The sequence below is a fragment of the Patella vulgata genome, chromosome 5 (genome assembly GCF_932274485.2).
Source record: "Patella vulgata chromosome 5, xgPatVulg1.2, whole genome shotgun sequence".
Taxonomy (NCBI): domain Eukaryota; kingdom Metazoa; phylum Mollusca; class Gastropoda; family Patellidae; genus Patella; species Patella vulgata.
The window spans coordinates 35,459,025-35,483,096 of record NC_065883.2 but is presented as its reverse complement, the minus strand read 5'-3'; the positions used below and the strand labels follow the sequence as shown (position 1 = coordinate 35,483,096).

At 34.4% G+C, this 24,072-nt stretch overlaps 1 protein-coding gene across 4 annotated transcripts in view; it reads left to right on the top strand.

The window, feature by feature from the left end:
- The first annotated feature begins 1,115 nt into the window (after positions 1 to 1,115).
- The window catches only part of LOC126820646 (EH domain-binding protein 1), a 72,329-nt gene continuing 49,372 nt past the window's right edge, over positions 1,116 to 24,072 (top strand). For all 4 annotated transcript variants that reach the window (XM_050548721.2, XM_050548719.2, XM_050548720.2 and 1 more), the window contains exons 1-6: positions 1,116 to 1,206; positions 10,717 to 10,859; positions 11,485 to 11,542; positions 11,924 to 12,073; positions 12,388 to 12,566; positions 14,236 to 14,447. In XM_050548721.2, coding sequence (XP_050404678.2) covers positions 10,759 to 10,859; positions 11,485 to 11,542; positions 11,924 to 12,073; positions 12,388 to 12,566; positions 14,236 to 14,447 — 700 coding nt within the window. In that variant the 5' untranslated portion in view covers positions 1,116 to 1,206; positions 10,717 to 10,758. The remainder of the gene's footprint in view (positions 1,207 to 10,716; positions 10,860 to 11,484; positions 11,543 to 11,923; positions 12,074 to 12,387; positions 12,567 to 14,235; positions 14,448 to 24,072) is intronic.

Sequence of the window (24,072 nt, the reverse complement as noted above, 5' to 3'; positions counted from 1 at the left end):
ATGATAAAATAGTTTTTTGGTGCACGGGGTACAACTTCAGCCATTTTTATAAATTTTTCTCTTATTGATGGGATATGAATAACATAAAGAATAAAACGACGATCAAGTTGAATCTGTGAATATTTTTTAAAACCTTTTTTTTTTTGTTAATTTTAGTCACATAAATCGTCTTGGCTCAGCATTTGGCACTCAGTGAAATTTTAATTTAATCAGTTTATCTTGCCGCAACCAAGAAGAAGAACGATACATTTGTGTCCATTTTATCAATTTCTAATTCAGTATTTGGTTCAGAGAACAACTGTTGAATGAAAATATGTAACTGGACTCGGTGCATTCTATACATCGTAATTATTAATTGTTCTCTTTTTTATTAGATGTGCTACGGTCATGCTTAAATTTTAATATCGTCTTGAATAATTCTTTTGTGGAACCGCAGGTCACCATCTCTAATTACCCATTCAATAATTTACTCTTATGCTCTATTTCATGGCATTTTACAACCAAACAGATGTTATCTATTAATTTTTTGCAGTAAAATTAAAACAGCAATGCATCTTTGTAATGCTTTTGCGTACTGCGGTCAACTGGGCCGTGTGCGAGCTTGACATTATATATCGTCTGCTACAACGCAGTGTATCATATCGTCATTAAAACAAAAAAATAATAACTTAGACATGATTTGAAATCGGTAATTTATTACGAATGCTACACGCAACTTAAAACAAGAGTGGCATTAAAGAATACGTTTTCTATACAGAGAAAAAGAGGGAATACCCCGCTTTCCCTAGCATCAAGATACGGATAGAAAAAGGCCAGGCTAAAAATAGACACCGGAAGTACGTCACGCGTAAAAGCTCCAAAATAACACATAATGTCGTTAGTCCGAAATGACGCGAGACCAAAATGACATACTATTAATATTATTAGCTTTATTCGAGTTTTGATTTAGCCTAGGGCCTATTTACAAATCTGCCCACAGTTTTCATAATCATGGCCCTAAGTAAATCAACCCATCGGAATATGTGTTATGCCAGATATGTTCTTTAAATACTTCTAAAAATATTGTGGAAACAGTGGCGAAGTGGTTACAGATACAAAGTGGAATACCGTTTCCTGTTACTAATTTCAGACGGAAAAAGAAAACAGTTATTAATAATGACCTACTCAGACTGTCAGGATTAGCCAAAAAATTATTTCTCATACTAGGTATAATCGGACATTGTGAATTATGCTTATGGTAGATGTTTTATATTATACGTGAGAAATATGTACTTTACTAGTAGATTTATTTCAGAGAAAGGTCAATATTTACGTCTTATATGGGCCCAACCCTTGGCCTTGCTATACCGCTATACGAGAACGTAGCTAAAAAAAAAAACGTTGAGATATACTCAGTATACTGTTGTTTGTTTTTAGCTACGATTGTGTGTCTTAAGTTTTACCTTGCAAACTCAGTTTTATTTTTTTTTACAGAGGCCAATGTAGTGACACAACTTAAAGGAGCTAAATCGCTAACATTTGGGACCTAGAAATTGACAAGAGTAGGTCGCAACACATATAATACTGTAGTATGAATGTATATAAACTGATTTACATTCAATGGTTTCCGTTTTTACTCCAATTTCAAATCAGTTATGTACGGCGAAATAAGCCAGCAGTCTCAAGCGAGTGCAAATTTCTAGCGTCTGGTTATTCCAGTCTACATACGCCGTTTGATTTGGTGCAATGTGTCTAGCTTCGTCCCTCGAGTCTCTTGATACAACTGGGACTGAAGCACATTATGGTACACGATTCGTGTACCAATGGTAAAATGTTTATTATGTCTTAAATATTGGATATCAAAAGCCCATCCTTTTCCGGTAAGATCACAACATGAATGTTGATTTAATTTGACAAATAAATCGTGTTTTCAATGTTGAAGATTTTGGATGATATTGAGTTAGAGACTTAGCTACTTTAAGTATAACTACTGTCTGAACCATCGTAAATTTTAAACGGATTTCTTCGATTATTATCAAACTACTTATCTTTGGTTATTGTAAATGTAAACTTACATGTGTGTTTGAAATCAACTCCCGTTAAATAAAATCCATTGCACAATTTAATATCCCAACGAATAAAAAAGTTCTCTTTTGAAAAAATTGACGTATTTACGAGTTCAAGACAACATGGCTTTCCTCCCGTGTTGGACGAAACCATTGAATCTGTTGCGGGGTATGACAGAGATTTTGACAACCACGTGTGGCAATCAAAAGAAAGCGTCCTCATTTCGATCGTTTGAGTTTGGGCAACGAAAAATATCAACTGAAGACAGTTTTGACCATATTGTGATATTATGGTGCAATATTTATTGTTCAAGATGAAAATATATTCTTTATCAATTATTTTTTTTTTTAATTTATTGTAAATAATACTTAAATCACACCATAGCCCCCACCTTCAATAGAAGGTTTAATCTCGCTTTAACTACGTACATCTTAACAGATGTTGTAAAACTCATAGTCGTTGCTTCAGGAACATGCATATAGCCACATAATTTTAAATACCCTGTACATGTACGTTTATTCATGTTATATATCAGATTAAAGATATTCATGGGTAAAATTTAAGACCCGTAAAACGAATGTCATTGTTTTTGTGTCGTATTTGTGTTCAAAAGAAAATTCATTCACCCGACTCTAATCAAAAATATGATTAAAACAAAATATTTCAAAAGGTAAAAGCCATAAACTTTGCAGAGATTTTACTAGAATGTTAAAGATAGTAACAAAATAAAGGAATACGGGCAGTTATGTGTGTGAACGCCCAAACTCAATACCAAGCCGGGATTACACAAAACTTGAATTGTTGTAAAAGTACCGCAAACCGTGACATCTTGTACCCTTTATACGAAATGATCTCTCCCGAAGAGTGACGTAATCGGCTTCCATTTTGGTATTTCTCCATGTCAAAAGTTTGTGGGAATTCAATTTTTTCAAGAGAGAACTTTTTTATTCGTTGGGATATTAAATTGTGCAATGGATTTTAATTAACGGGAGTTGATTTCAAACACACAGGTAAGTTTATAATAACCAAAGTTAAGTTAAATAGTTTGATCATGATTGAAGAAATCTGTTTAAAATTTACGATGGTTCAGACAGTAGTAGTAGTATAACTATCGCCTAATATAATTTAGTTCAGCTCTGAACGTAGATCTCATTATACGTTCAGGAACTGTCCTATTGAATCATTGTCGAAAAAGAATCGTCTCCCAGTCAATGTTGCTGGGCAACATTTTACTGCTGAACGGTCTTGTGACGTATCAGTCTCTGTAAACACCTGAAAAATGTAAAGGAACATTTTAGTGAGGAAATAAGACCTTGCTTACCTTGCTAGAGTCAGTATGTGCAACACAACATGCTGTTAAAAATACGTCCCCTCCTGCTAAACGGCTTGACAGAAGCCATTAAAATCTAAATATAGGGTAATGCCATATATGACAAAACGAAATTTAGGTAAGCTGGGGAAAAAAAATGAGCTGAACTAAACATAACTCAAAATATTCACATCTAAATTGATGAAGTGTCATTTTTATCCAACTTGAAAACGCCATATACATGTAAGTCCATTGTACACGCCTCTTTTCAATCGGAAAACCTCGACATCTGGTACCCTACATCTAACCTCGGCTGTATGACGGTAAGTGATATCATGGACCGTAAATAATCTAACTAATTGTAGTTAGATGTGGCGGAAATTTTATAAATAACAATAATCAATCGTTATTTTGCTCAAAAATGTTGTCAATTGCACTTAATGAAGCCCGATGTATTTCACGTCAGGGTTTGTCAGGTAAAACTATATAGTACCATACCTTATCTTGAAACACAGAGGGTTGACAGATGAGGTTTCTTATCCAGCCCAACCCGAGCTATTAAAAACGCCCCCATTTTCATGTGGATGCATATTGTCGTCGTCCCTGTCTGTCCTTCCACAATTTGTTTGTGGACACTCTACAGGTCACAATTTTTATTTGATTTTGACGAAACTTCAAATATAGGTCTATCTCCCAAAGATCTCGGTTCCTTTTCGATCTTGGCATATATCGGACCATAACTTCATGCCATTCATGAACTAAGGCCCCTGATTGTATGAAAAATCACGTTTTTAGCTTGTGGACACTCTAGAGGTCACAATTTTCATCTGATTTTTATGAAACTTGAAATACATGTTTATAACCCAATGATCTCGCTTCCTTTTGATATTCACGCATATCAGATCATAACTTCTTGAATTATGGCCCTTGATTGTACGAAAAATCTCATTTTTAGCTTGTGGTCCCTCTAGAGGTAACAATCTTTATCCGATTTAAAAAAAACATTTGAATATATCACCATGACACCCTAATGCTGGTTGAGTTCGAATTTCATGAAAATCGGACCAAAACTGCTGGACAAAATTGGCTTCCCCTTGTAAGTAGATAGTGTAAATATATGGTATATCAAGGTTGTGGACCCTTAAGAGGCCGTAATTTTGATCCGATTTTGATGAAACTTGAAATACATGTTTATAATTTAATTTAAAGATCTTGGTTCCTTTTGATATTCGTGCACATCAGATCGTAACTTCTCAAGTTATTGCCCTTGATTGTACGAAAAATTGCTTAGCTTGATCTCGATCTATCTCTTGCAAAATGTGGGCGTATCTTGCCTGGCAGCCGCAAGTTTTTATAGAAATGGTTTCACTACTACTGATGTCTTCCGTCTTGCTCCAGCCACAGTAGTGGATCGTTCTAAGGACTTCCTTTGAGCAAGGTTTTTAGTTATTTGACTACAAAAAAGTCTCTGGCCTATAACTTCCTTAATTTCCAATTAAACTGACACCAAACTGTTCTGCACATAGCTTAACATATAATAAACTAATTCCCAGTGTGGTGAAACTTACACATATATTCATAAGTTTAATAAAATCCAACAGCTACGCGATATTTCTGTTGTTTTTTAAAATGGACGCCCAACCAGAACATGCACGGGATTTCACATCACATCAAAAATATCGAAACACCGTTTGGTCAGATAAGATTAAGATTTCAGTGTTCCACTCTTCACTTTTTGTAACATATAATTACTTATTTCCATGCAAACTGTGATGATATGAGTTGAAAATTTTGCTATTGAAGCTATTTTTATTTGCGCAAAGCCTCGTAGAGTGTATCAATTGTACCACCGCTACAAATATTGCAGCTAGGTTTTTTTGAATGTTGCCAAAATTGATTTTGGTCAAAACAGCACTATTTTGGTCGTAACAGCCAAACATTTTGGTTATAGCGGCCAAAAGATTAAGTCATAACAGCCAAACATTAATAATTTAATGAAAAACAATATATTTTACCAAATATTACTTACCTTTGATAAAAATAACCACCATTCAACAAAAATAACAATCCACCCATAACATAATCATCTGAACATTTTTTTTCAACTAATCATCCTATCCAATTAAAATGCCCTTTGATAATCTATTGGAAGATGACTAGTTGACTACATAGGATTAGTGGTGATTAACTAGTAACAAATCCCTAATTAGTTACTGCATGGGGGGTTGGATGGCCGAATGGTTAGCTCATGCGCACTGTATCATAATTTCTGTCATTGAGTCAACTAGCTTGGTTTCGATTCCCCCAGTTGTACGTGACAAGGAAATAACTGGCTCATTAATAAGAATTAAACCTCTCCAAAGAAAATAAAAACTAAAGATATTGCGAGGAGATTTTAACAGTCATCACTCCACTTAGGACTCCCCCTTTAATAATAATGCTGGAGATAAACACACATATTTATATTATGCTATTATTTATGTTAATAAAAATCATTTGACACATAGAGATAGATCTAATGTAACAAATGTATTTTTGGGGTTTTTTTGCCATGGCATTATGGCTGTTAGGGTTAGATTTTTTGACCGTTATGGTTTAGGGCTGTTATGTCCATAACCCATTTTTTAGTGCTTGGGCTGTCAGTCTACCACTGCTACTAGGCCTAGAACCAGTACCAATTACCAAAGTGCATATAGGCAACATCCAGTAGGCTAAGCTGGATCTAAAACTGATTTTCAGTAATTAGTAATTTTTGACATTAAACCCCATTTCTCTCTTTCAGTAATGTTTTAATTTCATTTGAAATGGGATATTGTGTTATTTGAATATTTTGAAATATTGGACTACATTTTAATATTACTGGTATTCACTACAGCCACTACAGGTCATCAGTAAACCTATTTCCAGAACACTAATCCGCATTTTGACCATTATAAAAAGAAATATGCACATTGTTAATACCATGCCTTTACTATAGTTTGCTGCACTGTAAGACAAATTGTCTGTATTTGGCCAGAAAAGTCTGTTTAGAGTTAAAGGAGCTAAATCACTAACATTTGGGACCTAGAAATTGACAAAAGTGGGTCGCAACGCATATAATACTGTAATATGAATGTATATAAACTGATTTACATTCAGTGGTTTCCGTTTTTACTCCAATTTCAAATCAGTTATGTTCGGCGAAATAATCAAGCAGTCTCAAGTGAGTGCAAATTTCTAGCGTCTGGTTATTCCAGTCTACATACGCCGTTTGATTTGGTGCAATGTGTCTCGCCTCGTTCCTCGAGTCTCTTGATACAACTGGGACTGAAGCGCATTATGGTACATGATTCGTGTACCAATGGTAAAATGTTTATTTTATCTTAAATATTGGATATCAAATGCCCATCTTTTTCTGGTAAGATCACAACATGAATGTTGATTTAATTTGACAAATAATTCGTGTTTTCAATGTTGAAGATTTTGGATGATATTGAGTTAGAGACTTAGCTACTTTAAGACACTCTGATGTTACAACAAATCATTAACGGTACCATGTCATGTAAGTAGCATACCATGCATGATGGCGTAGTCACAGTTAGCACCTAGTCATATACAAATTGCAATGCATTCTTTTCTACAAAATATTTACATGTTTCGAACCTTTGGTATTGTTTTCGTAAGAGTTTTTTTTATTTGCCGATTTTAGTCAGAAGTTACAGCCAAAACTGTGCATGGTGCAAACATTCTGCCAGCGTAGGCAAAGTTGGCCACTGTGCAACTAAATGTTAAATATAGATTGGGTCATTTTTATACGTCCACATGAAAATGTCGCCCCTGTCCGTCCATCCGTCTGTCCGTCCACATTTATTTGTGAACAGTCTACAGGTCACAATTTTTATCCGATTTCAATGAAACTTGAAATATAGGTTTATCACCCTAAGATCTCGGTTCCTGTCGATATTGGCATGTATCGGACTGTAACTGCATGGATTATGGCCCCTGATTGTACGAAAAATCATGTTTTTAGCTTGTGAACACTGTAGAGGTCACAATTTTATCCGATTTGGTTTAAACTTGAAATGTATGCTTATAACCCAAAGATCTTCCTGAATTTATGGCCCCTGATTGTACGAAAAATCATGTTTTAGCTTGTGGACCCTTAAGAGGTCATAATTTTTATACGATTTAAAAAAACGTATTATTATATCACCGTTACACCCTAAGGACGGCTGAGGTCTAATTTCGTGAAAATCGTCCCAAAATTGACTGACAAAATGGCCGCCGTTCGTTCTCAAATAGCGTAAAAATACGGTATATCAAGGTTGTGGACCCTATAGAGATCACAATTTTTATCCGATTTTGTTGAAACTTGAAATGTTAGATTATAACCCAAACATCTCGGTTCCTTTCGATATTCGCGCATATCGGACCGTATAACTTCCTGAATTATGGTCCCTGATTTTACGAAAAATCGCGTTTTTAGCTTGTGGACCCAATAGAGGTCATAATTTTTATCCGATTTATAAAACGTATTATTATATCACCGTTACACCCCAAGGACAGCTGAGTTCGAATTTCGTGAAAATTAGCCCAAAACTGACAGACAAAATGGCTGCCGTTCCTTCTCAAATAGCATAAAAATATGGGATATCAAGGTTGTGGACCCTATAGAGGTCACAATTTTAATCCTATTTTGATGAAACTTGAAATGTAAGTTTATTACCCAAAGATCTCGGTTCCTTTCGATATTCACGCATTTCGAAACGTAACTTCCTGAATTATGGCTCCTGATTGTACGAAAAATCGCGATTTTAGCTTGTGGACCCTGTAGAGGTCATAATTTTTATCCAATTTAAAAAAACGTATTATTATATCACCGTTACACCCTAAGGACGGCTGATTTCGAATTTCATGAAAATCGGCCCAAAACTGACAGACAAAATGGCCGCCCCTCATTCTCAAATACCGTAAAAATGTGGTAATTCAAGGTTGTGGACCCTATAGCGCTTACAATTTTTATCCGATTTTGTTGAAACTTGAAATGTGAGTTTATAACCCAAAGATCTCAGTTCCTTTCGATATTTGCGCATATCAAATTGTAATTTCCTGAATTATGGCCCTTGATTGTAGGAAAAATCACTTTCTTTTTAGCTTGTTTCTATCCATCTCTCGAAAATGTGGGCGTATCCTGCCTGGCAGCTGCTGGTTGACAAACAGGTTGTGTTTTATGGATGGGACAAAAAATAATCTCAGATTCCCCATATCCGGTTATTTGTCAACAAATTTTTGTCGGGTTCTGTAGTTGATGGTTTTTCAAAATTCGGAAGTTCGCTCGATTAGTTTTGACATTCAAGATGGCGTATCCATGTCACTATTTGAGGTATCAAGTTGAAACTTGGTAGGAATGAGGAACATATGGATGCCTTCAAAATGGCATATTAAAAAAATTTTGTGACAGCTTCGGAAATTTACGAGTCCTTCCAATTTTTCCCAAACAAGAACAGTTCTCTCCATTTTAAAAATAGACAAAAAATGACATGGTATTGTTAGCCTCAGATATTATCTTTCCTTTTCACAACCTTTTTCGATAACATTTTCAACCGCTTGGCTGCCATATTGGATTTTACAAAAACATTCAAATCGATATTCAGCCACCATTTTAATTCCAATTTTCAAAAACTATTTTATACAACCACATTCTCATGTGGACGTATATATTGTCGTCACCCCTGTCCGTCTGGACGTCTGTCCATCCACAATTGTTTGTGGACACTCTACAGGTCACAATTCTTATCTGATTTTGACGAAACTTGAAAGATAGATTTATCTCCAAAAGGTCGCGGTTGCTTTCGATATTGGCATGTATCAGATCGAAACATCATGGATTATGGCCCCTGATTGTACGAAAAATCACATTTTTAGCTTGTGGACACTCTAGAGGTGACAATTTTCATCTAATTTTGGTGAAACTAGAAATGCATGTTTATAATAACCCAAAGATCTTGGTTCCATTCGATATTTGCGCATATCGGATCATAACTTCCTGAATTATGGCCCCTGATTGTCCGAAAAATCACATTTTTAGCTTGTGGTCCCTCTAGAGGTCACAATTATTATCTGATTTAAAAAAACGTTTAAATATATAACCATTCCACCATAATGAAGGTTGAATTCAAATTTCGGGAAAATTGAAATGAAACTACCCAACAAAATGGCCGCTCTTTGTATGCAAATTGTGTAAAAGTATGTACCGATAATACGAAGGTTGTGGTCACAATTTTTATCCGATTTTGATGAAACTTGAAATGTATGTTGATAACCCAAACATCTCGGTTCCTTTCAATAATCCGCGCATACCGGACCCTCTTTTCCTGGATTATGGCCCCTGATTGTACAAAAAATCACATTATTTTTTTAGCTCGTTCTCTGCCCATTTCTTGCAAAATGTGGGCGTATCTTGTTTTGTATTGAACCTACTCCAAATGGCAATAATTCTTAGGGAGCCGATTTTTTAATTCCGATTTTGTTTACTTCCGGTTTCACTTTGAATTTTGTTCGACTTTTCACTTTCTAGATTGTGACCTATCAGACCTAACCTTTCAATGACCCTTGACCTTTGTATGTATGATGACCCTGGTGTCTACTAACAATTAATATAAAAAAGTTTGGTCCTGAAGTATAACTTCCAGTTTTATTAAGAGTTCAAAATTCCACTTTAATAGGTATTGGATGTTAATATACTCAATAATTTATGGCGTAACTTGATTGTTGATGTAACAAGGTGTGACCTGACGTGACGTGACATACCGAAACACGTCAGTACTCCTTTGGAGTTCTAGTTTTATTTAAAATTAAAACAAAGCAATCATTGTATAAATTATCTATATTAGGACACACCAATTTGATCTTTAAATTTCGTTTGTGGTATTACCAGACATATTATTTAGAAATAGAATATATAATATACCTCACTCTATTCTCAGACAACTCCTACAACTCAAATTGGTGTGGAATCATTACTTGCCACTCGGTACCAATGAAAGCGAGAGAGAGAGAGAGAGAGAAATGGGGTTTAACGTCCACTCGACACAAACTAGGTCATTTCGGGACTAACACAGCCAATACTGCCTTTGACGTCATAAAAACTGTTATGATTGGCTATTAATGCTTAGCCTTAATTTAAGACTGTTCGCATGCTAAATATATGGTATGTTATTCATCCCCAAATGGTTTAACTGTTGTTTACAAATTTTATACTATAATTATGGCATCTCATGAAAGTCTTGTAGTAATACATGTGTGCCATAGGCAAAGGACTCCCAACATCAGTGTTATAGTGAAGGCCTATTGTATTATTGTTTCAAATGTTTATATTACAGAGTTATTGTTAATAAAATGATATTGCTACAACTATAATCAAGATGAGTGTTTGGAAACGTTTACAACGTGTAGGAAAATCAGCGTCAAAGTTTCAATTTACTGCTTCTTTAACTGATCTTGAAGTAGAAGTTACTAAAAAATGGTAATTATTTTATTCAACAATAAACTTATTTATAATTTAATAAGTGAACTTATTGATTATTTATCAGCTTAAAATTGATGTAAACTGATAAAATAATTTGGCGGTATATATGTTTCTTTTCCATATTAAATTTTATATATATCAACTGTTAGATGTTAGTGTTATCTTTGTATTATACACACCGGGCCCACATGGAAGTGTGGTCGTATGTTGCCGTCACCCCCGCCTTGTGAAAACTCAATAGACATTTATCATCTGATGGTGTTAAAATTTATAGGTTGTTAACATATGTATATACATTTTTTAGTCAGCTGAGACGTAGATTCCTATTGAATTTCAACAATTACTTTAATTACTTCTAAAGTTATGTCCTGTGTTTCACTTTGTAGTGAAACTTATGTGCTTTATTTAAATTAATAAAACAAAGAAGCCTATTGAATTTTAGTAATGCTATTATATTATACTGTCTAAAAAAATTTCCTTGTGGAATGCTCAGTTGACTTCACATGGTCCTCCTGCACTTACTATTAGACTATTAGCTGCCATGGGCGTATGTTTTGTTTCCTGGCAACCTATCTTTAGAATTGTTATTCCTTATGTTCATGTATTTTATAATATTTTCCAGGCAACCAAATAAGATTGGTGTTGTGTGGACTAGACGTAATCGTAGGAAGTCATCACAGGTAAATTTCACTGTTCTATGGATGAATGCACTTACTGGGTATAAATGATTGAAAAGTATATGAAATAATGTTGGAAAGAATGTAATTTAATACATTGTTTTGACTTGGGCATATGCATTTCTTCGTATACAATATTTCAAGCTAGTCTAAGGGCAGCAACTCTGTTGAAACTTAATGCCTATGGTTCAGGGATTAGGACTAGGAATTGACATATTCACATTATCAAGTATGATATAAAAAGTACCACGGGTACACATGGCATAATCTCTTCTCACTGGTTAAAATAAAGCTGTTTATCTAAAACTTCTACTTTCAAGATAATAAGCTTATACAATTATTTTTGGATATGAATGACTTAATGTTGTTACTTTCTACCAATAGGTATTAACATGGCAACCCTCTATGAAGAATCCATATTGTGGACATGTCAGTTGGACTGTTCCAGAAAACCTGGAGATTATGGTCACTTTATTTCGTGATTCTCGACAAGCAGAATATGAAGATAAGGAGTGGACATTTGTTATTGAAGATGTAAGTCCCAAATTTCTCATTTCATAACACATATATATATATATATTTATGGTGGACAATAAATATAAAAGATAGTTCAAAGCCAGTCTTTAAAGAATAAGTTCAGCAAATCATATTAGGAAAAAAATCAAGCCTTCAAGATGATTTGTGTTTGAGCTTCTAAAGTAAAGGATACTGGTAGATAAGTTTAAGTTCTGTTTCCTTTCCGTATTATTTGCGACTGGCCACTAAATAAAGCTACTTTAGTCAATGCACACTGTAGTACTGTACTGTGTAAAACGGTTTAATAGATTTTATAATTTTAATTTTGACAGCAATCTAAAGGTCGTAGAAAGATTTTAGCCAGTAAGTCGATCAATATGAAGGATTATGCTACTCAGATACCATCACAGACCAATATTAAGATTCGCTTTAAACCAGCATCTAAGAAGGTTGTATCAGCTACTCTATGTTTAACATTGTCTTGTGTTTTTCTGAGGGAAGGTAAAGCTACGTAAGTATTCAAAAATAATGTTGTTATTGCTTTTTATACGCCCACATTTTCAAGTGGACGTATTATGCCGTCGCCCTTGTCCGTCTGTCCACAATTTGTTTCTGGACACTCTACAGGTCACAATTTTTATCCGATTTTGACGAAAATTGAAATATAGGTCTATCTCCCAAAAATCTTGGTTCCTTTCGATATTGGCATGTATCGGACCATAACTTCATGGATTATGGCCCCTTGATTGTACGAAGAATCACGTTTTTACCTTGTGGACACTCTAGAGGTCACAGTTTTCATCTGCTTTTGATGAAACTTGAAATACATGTTTATAACCCAAAAATCTTAGGTCCTTTTGATATTCGCGCATATATCAGATTGTAACTTCCTGAATTATGGCCCTGATTGTACAGTAAATCACGTTCTTAGCTTGTAGATCCTCTAGAGGTCACAATTTTTATCCAGTTTTAAATTTATCACCGTTATACCCTAATGACGGTTGAGTTCCAATTTCATGAAAATCAGACCAAAACTGCCTGACAAAATGGTGGCCCCTTGTACGCAAATACAGTAAACTTTGCATAAGTCGGATCTAAATGGACTGACCAATTTTATCCAATTTACGCGAAGATCCGAGTTAGCCGAAGACCTAGTTCAGCTCTGAACGTACGTCTCATTATCGCCCTGTATGTTCAATTTTACTGGGCAAACTTTTTACTGCTAAACGGTCTGTGAACGCCTGAACAATGTAAAGGAACATTTTAGTGAGAAAATAAGACCTTGCTTACCTCGCTAGAGGCAGTATGTGCAAGACAATTGTTAAAAATCTGCCCCCTTCTGCTAAACATTGAGGTCTAGATCAAATGGACCAAACGTTTTGATCCGAGTTAAGCAAAGATCCGACTTACGTGCAGAAATTTAATAAGAAAAACGTGCAGGATCAAAGGGTCCAAACAATTTTATCCGAGTTGAGCAAAGATCCGACTTATACGAATCCGACTTATTCGTAGTGTAAAAGTATGTTATACCAAAGTTGTGGACCCTCTAGAAGTCACAATTGTTATCAGATTTTGATGAAACTTAAAATATATGTTTATGTCCAAAAGATCTTGGTTCCTCTTGCTATTTGTGCCTGGATTATGGCCCCTGATTGTAGAAAAAATCATGTTTTTTTAGCTAGAGGTCACAATTTTTATCCTATTTTAAAAACCGTTTAAATTTATCACCATTTCACCATAATTAATGAAGGTTGAATTTGAATTTTGGGAAAATTGAAACGAAACTGCCCGACAAAATGCCCGCTCTTTGTACGCACATCGTGTATAAATTTGTAATACGAAGGTTACAATTTTTATCTGATTTTGATGAAACTTGAAATATATCTTTATGTCCGAAAGATCTGTCCCTTTCAATATTTGCGCATTTCAGACCATAACTTTCTGGATTATAGCCCCTGATTGTACGTTTTAGCTTGTTCTCTATCCATCACTTGCAAAATGTGGGCATAACTTGCCTGGCAACCGCTGGTTTAATTGAGCATCATTCTGTGACATCCATTCTGCTTCCCGTCACAAAGCTGGTGATGGGCTATATTTATGAATAGGAATTGAATAATATGCATCGTCTCACTTTTTTCCTCTTTGATTCATTTAGAACTTCTTTCATTTATTTTGAGCAGTGATGAAGATATGCAGAGTGTTGCTAGTTTAATGAGTATTGGTAAAGCTGATATTGGTAACCTGGATGATTTAGATGAAGATGATGAGGGCAAAGAAGATTTATCCTTTAAAATAAAAGACTTGACGTCCCAGATTGATCAACTAGAAAGTAACCATGGTAACCCTTTTAATGATGACAGCATGGAGTATGATGACTGTTTAAATCCTTTTGGTGTGTTGTTTCTTGTTTCATTTTATCCTTCTTTACTTTTGGTTGTGATTAAATTCAGATTAGATATGATGTGTTTAATATCAAATACAATGATACCAAAATTACAAAGAATTTTTTAGGATCTCAAAAGTGTTTATGTAGCACAAAAGTTTGAAAAATTAATAATAATGTATTTTGAAAACTGTGTTTAAAAAAAACCACATACCCAGCTGGAAATAGTGTATTGAGTTAAAAAAGACCCCAAAAAACACAGAGCAAAGTATGCATCTCACTGTACTTCAGTATCATTAACATTAAGAATACTACCACAATAACACTAGAAATGGAAGCATTAGGTAGCACTACTCACTGGAAATATGGTATCGTTTAGAACAGGGTTTTTGGCACTGGAAAGTATGCATATAGTTTACTTTCAAAACATTGTTCGATAATTGATAAAAATCGTTTAAGAATTACAAAAATGGTTTAGTTAGTACTATGGCTTAGTTTAATGGTAACAGGTTTAGTTTCTCCTAGAGGCGTTTATAAATGGACGACCCGTTCACTTATCTATGGCGTTTACTTGTTACACGAGCCGTTTACTTTCCCGAGATACGTTTATCCGATCGGTTCATTTTGATTACTATTTTTTACATATGAAGTACGAATAAAAAAATTGATTATAAAAAAATGCAAACCCATAGACGAGCCGTTTACTTTCCCGAGATACATTGAAAAATCAACACACGGTTTACTTATCTACGACCTTTACTTATTAGACGAGCTGTTTACTTTCCCGAGATACGTTGAAAAATCAACACACAGTTAATTTATCTACGGCGTTCAACTATTAGATGAACCTTTAAATTTCCCACGAGCCGTTTATCCGATAGGTTCATTTTGATTACGATCATTTCCCGAGATACGTTGAAAAATCAACACACAGTTAATTTATCTACGGCGTTGAACTATTAGATGAACCTTCAAATTTGCCGCAAGCCGTTTATCCAATCGGTTCATTTTGATTACGATTATTTACATATGAAGTACGAATAAAAAAAGTGAATATAAAAAAATGCACACCCATAGATGATCACCTTACTGTGGTCAGAGTAGTATTTATTATCCATTATCCTATAAAATTAGTATTCCACCATTGACAAATACATCAAAAATCGGTAAATCATGTCCCAGGTAATTATACAATTGGAAATCGGTAAATCACATACTAGGTAATGTATCTTTTTTAAATCAAAACTGAATTAACTAGTCTTCCATCTGTACACGTGGTCATTAATCAAGCTCATAATGGCAGTGCGATAATCTCGCAAGACTGTACATTAAACTGGCGCCAAAAAATGTCACTGTCAATCTCTATTGATAAGCTGTCGCCCATTTTCAGACAGCGTAATCACTTGATTCGGGGGACCCTGCGCAATTTAGTTGATTATTGGGTAATAACTTAGAGTCCATGATGTATTTTGGCGAGTGATTAAGCTGTCAATATGTAATTATAAAATACCTTTTTATACGTCTGTCTGTCAGTCCACAATTTGTTTGTGTACACTCTACAGGTTACAATTCTTATCCGGTTTATCTCCAAAAGATCTCGGTTCCTTTCGATATTGGCATGTATCAGATCGATACTTCATGGATTATGACCCCTGATTGTACAAAAAATCACGTTTTTAGCTTGTGGACACTCTAGAGGTCACAATTTTTATACGCCCACATTGAAATGTGGTCCTATATTGTTGTCGCCCCCGTCCGTCCAGCGTCCACAATTGCTTGTTGCCGCTCTATAGGCTAAAGTTAATATCCGAGTGTTCAAGGTCATGAGACGAAGAAGCCTATTGATTTTCAGCGATTTTCAATAATTACTGCCAGAGTTATGGGCCTTGATCACTTCAAAAAATCTTGTGGGCGCTCTAGAGGCTAAAGTTAATATCCGATTGACTTTAAATTTATACACAGTGTTTAAGGTCATGAGACGAAGAATCCTATTGATTTTCGATAATTACTGCCAGAGTTATGGGCCTTGATCACTTAAAAAAATCTTGTGGGCGCTCTAGAGGCTAAAGTTAATATCCGATTGACTTAAAATTTATACACAGTGTTTAAGGTCATGCGACAAAGAAGCGTAATGATTTTCAGCAATTTCCGATAATTACTGCCAGAGTTATGGCCCTTGATCACTTCAAAAATTCTTGTGGACGCTCTAGAGGCTAAAGTTAATATACGATTGACTTTAGATTGATACACATAGTTTAAGATCTTGAGACGAACAAGTATATTGATTTTCAATGAATTTTGATAATTTGAACAGCTAAATCCATGATATTAAATGTTTTGTATACTAAACGTTAGCATGGGGCAGAACTTTATAAAAGCTAAACAAATTCTAATGATTTTCTGATAATTACTTAATGAGTTGTTACTGTTAATCAGATTTTAGTGCATTATAAATGTTTCATTACCGAAAAAAGTAAAAATATGCGACAACTCTTGTTGACTGCCCGGACAATTTAGCTGAGCAGTGCTGTGGGCGTATGTTTCGTTGCCTGGCAATCTATCATTGTAATTCTTAAACGATTTTTATCAATTATCGAACGATGTTTTGAAAGTAAACTATATACATACTTTCCAGCGCCAAAAACCCTGTTCTAAACTATACCATATCTCCAGTGACTTGTTCATTTACTTTACCAGTAAGTGATAACTTGAAAGAACAAAAACTTTATCAAACCAATTGCTGTTTATGGTTGTATTTTCTTTTTAAAAAAAAACAACTTTCCTCGACATGATTATCATAGGTTAAATGTTCACTATATAGCCCTATCTTATTCAGGGTTCCCGCGGTCCTTGAAAATCCTTGAATATCCTCAAATTTAAAATTTCATTTTCAAGGTCTTGAATTTCGCGGAAATAGGAAAATATCCTTGAATTTCAGTTGAGATCCTTAATTTTGTTTCAAATTGGTAATAATAGTAAGTTGATATGAAAATCCTGTTTAGATTAGAAGTTATGCTAGTTATACTAAACAATAACTCTGACGTATACCTGTCAATCAACTGATCTAAATAAACAGCTGTGTTTTGTCACGTAATAACAAGATAAGCCAATGACATTTACCGTTAGGCAACCAAATACTCTCACGTGACCCCATTGTCCAATTAACATACTAGAAGCCACTACACTGACTAATCAAAATCGGTATTAGTAATTACATTAAACTATGCATAATAACGAAGGCAAGCCTGCATGACATTGAAAATAAAACATGTCTTGCAAATTTCAAACTTCGTGGCTTGATAGCTATAACTGGCTAAGTCGCGATGAAACAAACATTCATCAAGCGAAATGCTGCATATGCAAGAAGAGTTTCAGTATCAAGAAAATGGGTATATCTGCTGTACGTTCACACGAAAAGAGTGAAAAACACATCAAATTAACGAAAGCGGGTACAATTGGCCAGACACAAATATCTGTCACTGGCAATGCCGTTTTAACTGCTGAAATTTTATGGGCAGTAAAATGTATTACGTCACATTATAGTTATAACAGTTGCACGGATATAGACAAATTTTTTCAACGTGCATTTCCAGACAGCCTAATTGCCCAGAAATTTACACGTGGCGAAAATAAAATTACCTATCTCGTTTGCTTTGGTATTGGTCCCTACATACAAGACAAATTAAAAACATTGATACGCGGTGTCGAAAATTACGTCATTATGTTTGATGAATCACATAATGAAAGTTTACAGAAAAAGCAGGTTGATGTTCATGTTCGCTTGTGGGATAATGGATCAAATTGCGTGGTTTCTCATTATTTAACATCCGAATTTATTGGACATGGCAAAGCTGAAGATCTTCTTCCCGTTTTAATAAAATGTGTCGACGATATCGGGCTTAACAAAAGTAATCTTTTACAACTTTCTATGGATGGTCCAACTGTTAATTGGAAACTTTTTAGATTACTTAATTCGAATTTCGGAGACTATATGATTAACATAGGTAGCTGTGGGTTGCATACAGTGCACAATGCTTTTAAAAATTTGGTTGAAAAGTCAGGATTGGGAGTTGGCGATTTTCTCAAATCACTGTACTGGATATTTAAAGATACGCCTGCACGAAGGTCTGACTATACAACTTTACCTGATTCAACAGTCTTTACACTTAAATTCTGTGGTCATCGGTGGCTTGAAAACAAGCCTGTGGTAACCCGGGCAATTGAAATTTGGCCAAGTGTTGTAAAATATATAAAAGATAAAACCACACAATCATATAAAAGTAAATCATTTGAAGTTGTGCGCAATGGTATTAATAACGATAAACTTATGTTTGTTAAATTAGCCTTTTTCCTGACTGTAATAAGCCTAATGACCCCGTTCTTGCAAATATTTCAGAGTCAACGACCCTTAGTACCACTTTTGTGCACTCGCATAAAATCAATGATTAAACAGTTGATGAAGCGTTTTGTAAAATCGTCCGTACTAAAAACCGTACAAATATCAGTTAATAACTTAGTACCACTTTTGTGCACTCGCATAAAATCAATGATTAAACAGTTGATGAAGCGTTTTGTAAAATCGTCCGTACTAAAAACCGTACAAATATCAGTAATTTACTTAAAATTGATGTTGAACAAGTAGATAATCATATCATATATAAAGACATTGATCTCGGGTTTAAGGCTGAGGGAGAACTACGGAAACTAATTAGTGGGAAAGTTGTATCCGAAAGGGACGTTTTGGACTGTAGAATCCAGAGCAAGAATATGTTAATACATATAGTTAAACATTTAATGACAAAATCACCTATTACATATGCCATGGCCAGAAATCTAGGGTGTCTGCATCCTAAACGGATAGCGAATCTTCCTGATATAGCAAAGACACAATTTAAACACATCCTTGAAATATTAATAACAGCCAAAAAATTAGATGAGGCGACAAGTGATTTGATAAAGTCTGAATATGATGATTTTATTAACTATGTGTCTAATTTGTCTCCATTGGATATATTAGAATTTAAAAACTACGACGCTCTTAACAATGATTCGTTAGATTTGTTTTTAATGAGACATCTCGAACATTTTAAAAATTTTCAAAAACTTGTCAGGATGTTGCTGATCTTATCTCGCGGACAAGCTGGAGTAGAATGCAGGTTTTCTTTTAATGCAAAAATTTTAACGGAAAATATGCGGGGGAAAATCTATAATAAATCAAAGGCATATTGTGCATCATGTACATTTAATTGGCGGAGTGGACAAATTTGAAGTTACGCCCCAGTGCCTTCAATATGCTAGTGCAGCTCGAATAAAATACAGACAATACCTGGATGACCAAAAGAAAGAGGATGCTAAGTCAACAGTAGATTCAAAACGAAAATATATTGGAGATGAACTTACTGACTGTAAAAAGAAAAATAAATGCCTCGAAAATGACATTATTACGCTGGAAGCTTCGGCGGACGAGAAGGCAGATAATGCGGAAAAAAGCTGTGACATCAAGAAACTTTTATTGAGTCGAACGCCCTTCGCAGGGCAGCAAGAGCCAAAAAGACAGAAATTACGGAAATAGACGAACAAATAGCTAAACTTGAAAAACTATATATATTAAAACAATAATAAACATATTAATAATCGGCAAATTAACGTCAATAAACTGTACTACTTTTTATTCGTACTTTAGTTTAATCAGTTAACTGTGGTCCGAGCGAAAAGGGAAATAACTCTGTTTTAAAAATGGCGGGAGTTTTTCCGGTGTGCCGAAAGTCGATCTGTAATAATAAAAAAACAATTTATGTCTTCAATTCCTTTTAAATATGAGATTATAACGATAGTTGGTAATGTTTTGGTTATTTTTAAGATGAAAAATTGTAACTTTAGGGTAAAAAAAAGTCCTTGAAAGTCCTTGAATTTGACGTATATTTATCCTTGAATAACCTTGAAAAAATGTTTGACGAAGCCGCGGGAACCCTGTTATTGGCTGTCAATACTTTGTACACATCTTTCTGGTATTTGTTCACATCTTACTTGTTTCTGTGGTTCACTTATCTACCCATATTTAGAATATCAAATCTTTATGTAGCTTTTTCTGTTTTTGCATCCTTTTCACAATGTGCGTATTGGAGAATATTCTTTTTTTGTCTGTGTTTTCATTTTGGAAAGTAAAAGTTAATTTTTTTATTGGTGCATATTATCTTTTAAATATGCATGAATTTGAGTAATTGTATTTATTGAGTTTTAGTTTGGTAACATAATTGATTGTCATCTTCACTGTCTGTCCATCTGTTGATCCATTGTCCACAATTGATGAAAATGATACACATTATTAATGTTCATAAGACCATAGACCTTATAAGGTCCATAAAAAGACAAAGAACCTTATTGATTTTCCACGATTTCCAGTAATTAAAGCCAGAGTTATAGCCATTGATCTCTTAGAAATGTCTTTTGGATGTTTATTCAATTGACTTTAAAGTGTTTATAATCATGTAATGAAGATTCCTATGGATTTTCATTAATTTATTATAACGAGCATTTTCTGGTCAGGATAAGCAGAGTGGTAAGTATTTTAATTCCGTGATGCTTTGTAAGTAAATAAATGTACAAATAATTCATGAGAGGAATCTATTTTGAGGTTAATGTGGTGGACATTAGACTTACTGTTGGCTTATTTAACTTGGTTGTGGTATGAATTATGAATTGATAACCAAGTAATCTTAAAGATACATTATGTAAGATTTAGATAAAGAACTAGCCATTCTTGCTACAATAGTTCGAAAGTAGATGATGTAAAATGAATAATTTAGAAAATTTCATTCAAATTACTCTATTGCAAGCGAAGATATTAGCCTTTGAAGGTTTGACAGACGTGTGCAATAATTTCAACCACCGTACTGGTTGATCGAAGCTAAGTCTCGGATTGTCGAATTGTTAGCACATGCGTGCTGTATCATTAGGTCTGTCATTGAGTCAACTGGCAAGGTTTCATTCGTCAAAAATGTTTGACGAAGCCGCGGGAACCCTGTTATTGGCTGTCAATACTTTGTACACATCTTTCTGGTATTTGTTCACATCTTACTTGTTTCTGTGGTTCACTTATCTACCCATATTTAGAATATCAAATCTTTATGTAGCTTTTTCTGTTTTTGCATCCTTTTCACAATGTGCGTATTGGAGAATATTCTTTTTTTGTCTGTGTTTTCATTTTGGAAAGTAAAAGTTAATTTTTTTATTGGTGCATATTATCTTTTAAATATGCATGAATTTGAGTAATTGTATTTATTGAGTTTTAGTTTGGTAACATAATTGATTGTCATCTTCACTGTCTGTCCATCTGTTGATCCATTGTCCACAATTGATGAAAATGATACACATTATTAATGTTCATAAGACCATAGACCTTATAAGGTCCATAAAAAGACAAAGAACCTTATTGATTTTCCACGATTTCCAGTAATTAAAGCCAGAGTTATAGCCATTGATCTCTTAGAAATGTCTTTTGGATGTTTATTCAATTGACTTTAAAGTGTTTATAATCATGTAATGAAGATTCCTATGGATTTTCATTAATTTATTATAACGAGCATTTTCTGGTCAGGATAAGCAGAGTGGTAAGTATTTTAATTCCGTGATGCTTTGTAAGTAAATAAATGTACAAATAATTCATGAGAGGAATCTATTTTGAGGTTAATGTGGTGGACATTAGACTTACTGTTGGCTTATTTAACTTGGTTGTGGTATGAATTATGAATTGATAACCAAGTAATCTTAAAGATACATTATGTAAGATTTAGATAAAGAACTAGCCATTCTTGCTACAATAGTTCGAAAGTAGATGATGTAAAATGAATAATTTAGAAAATTTCATTCAAATTACTCTATTGCAAGCGAAGATATTAGCCTTTGAAGGTTTGACAGACGTGTGCAATAATTTCAACCACCGTACTGGTTGATCGAAGCTAAGTCTCGGATTGTCGAATTGTTAGCACATGCGTGCTGTATCATTAGGTCTGTCATTGAGTCAACTGGCAAGGTTTCAATTCCCCGGTTCTACGTGACAAGGAGTAGGGTAGCCTGTCTAACCTCGTGGGTTTATTCCAGATCCTCCAGTGTCCTCCCACTGCTAAAGACCCCTACGTGCAAGTGAATTATTGAAATAAAATTGAACCATGTGTTAGTCCCGAAATGACCTAGTTAGTGTTAAGTGGACGTTAAACCCCATTTCTCTCTCTCTGGTATATGTTTTTAATTCCAGAAAAATATCTGTACACTTGAAATTGTTTATCTATCATATCTTAATGAATGTTAAATTTGCGTTAATCTGTAACTCATTTTTATACACACATATTTATACGTCTGTCCATACGTCCATTATGGACACTGTACGGCAGTGATGGCATTTATCGGACAGTTCATCAATCCAATCCTGAACAGAAGTCATTGCTTCTCCTTTGTCAGATTATGTATCAATTCAATAAGTGTGATTATAAACTTAATCTACGTGACTTACCCATGATTTCTCCATTATCAGACGCTTTAATCTCCTTGATGTCTGCCGACAACAAGTAGAAATTAGTCATATATGTCACATATCCTAATAGTATATGACACCCCAAATCAATATACATTGTATCCGATAACTTGTCTGCTATTTCACACACACACACATATCCGAAAAATTTTAGACATTGCAAGCTCTGTTTCTGATCTCACACGGTTATAGTACAATAACTGAATCGGAAGTAGAAATCTCACAAGATGCGTGAAATTATGAAATGAATACGTGACAAATTTCACACGTCTAATATCGGAAGAAAGTTTATATTTTGATGGCATATTCTCGGATTTATGATCATATTTTAAATGGGGTTTATGTTTTTAAATAAAGAAAAAAGTACACTAGGAAATGTTGACGAATATGTTGATCGGAATAGTGTAAGTAGTTAATTGTTTTAGACGATAGCGTGTGCTAGAGTCGAATGCGATTATTTAGCAGATGATGTCACTCGCTCGCTGTGTTAGAGCAACGTTTACTGCCAAATAAATTTTGGGATGTCATTTTTTTACCTTCCGTATATAAGTCGAAACAGACTTAACAGAGTATAAGACGAATGCCAGACTTTTGCTGAAAAGTGTATCGACTTATGACCAGAAAAATACGATAATTTTGGAGGAATTTGAAACAGGTACAGGTCAGCAATAGTCGGCACGCTTTCATTCTATCGTATTACGACATCACATAATTTTGTAGGAATACTACTGACATAAAGTTGAATACCGTACAGGAATTGAATATGAAAAATAACAAGGTGCACCTATTTTTTTTATTATGTACGAATTTGAATATTTTGTTTACATGGTTTTTGTGTGTGGTGTAAAACTGCCCGCTTAAATAACGATAAGAGTTATGTCCCTTTATTTTCGGTAAAAGTGTCTGACAAGAAAAATTTGAAATCCCATCATTGACCAAACACAATGTTTACGATCATGAGCGAAGAAGAATATTGATTTCTGATAATTGCTGCCAGAGTTATTTCCATTGATCACTTTGAAATATCTTGTGGACGCTCTAGACCAAAAGTTAATATCTGATTGACTTTAAATTTATACACAGTGTTTAAGTTCATGAGATTGT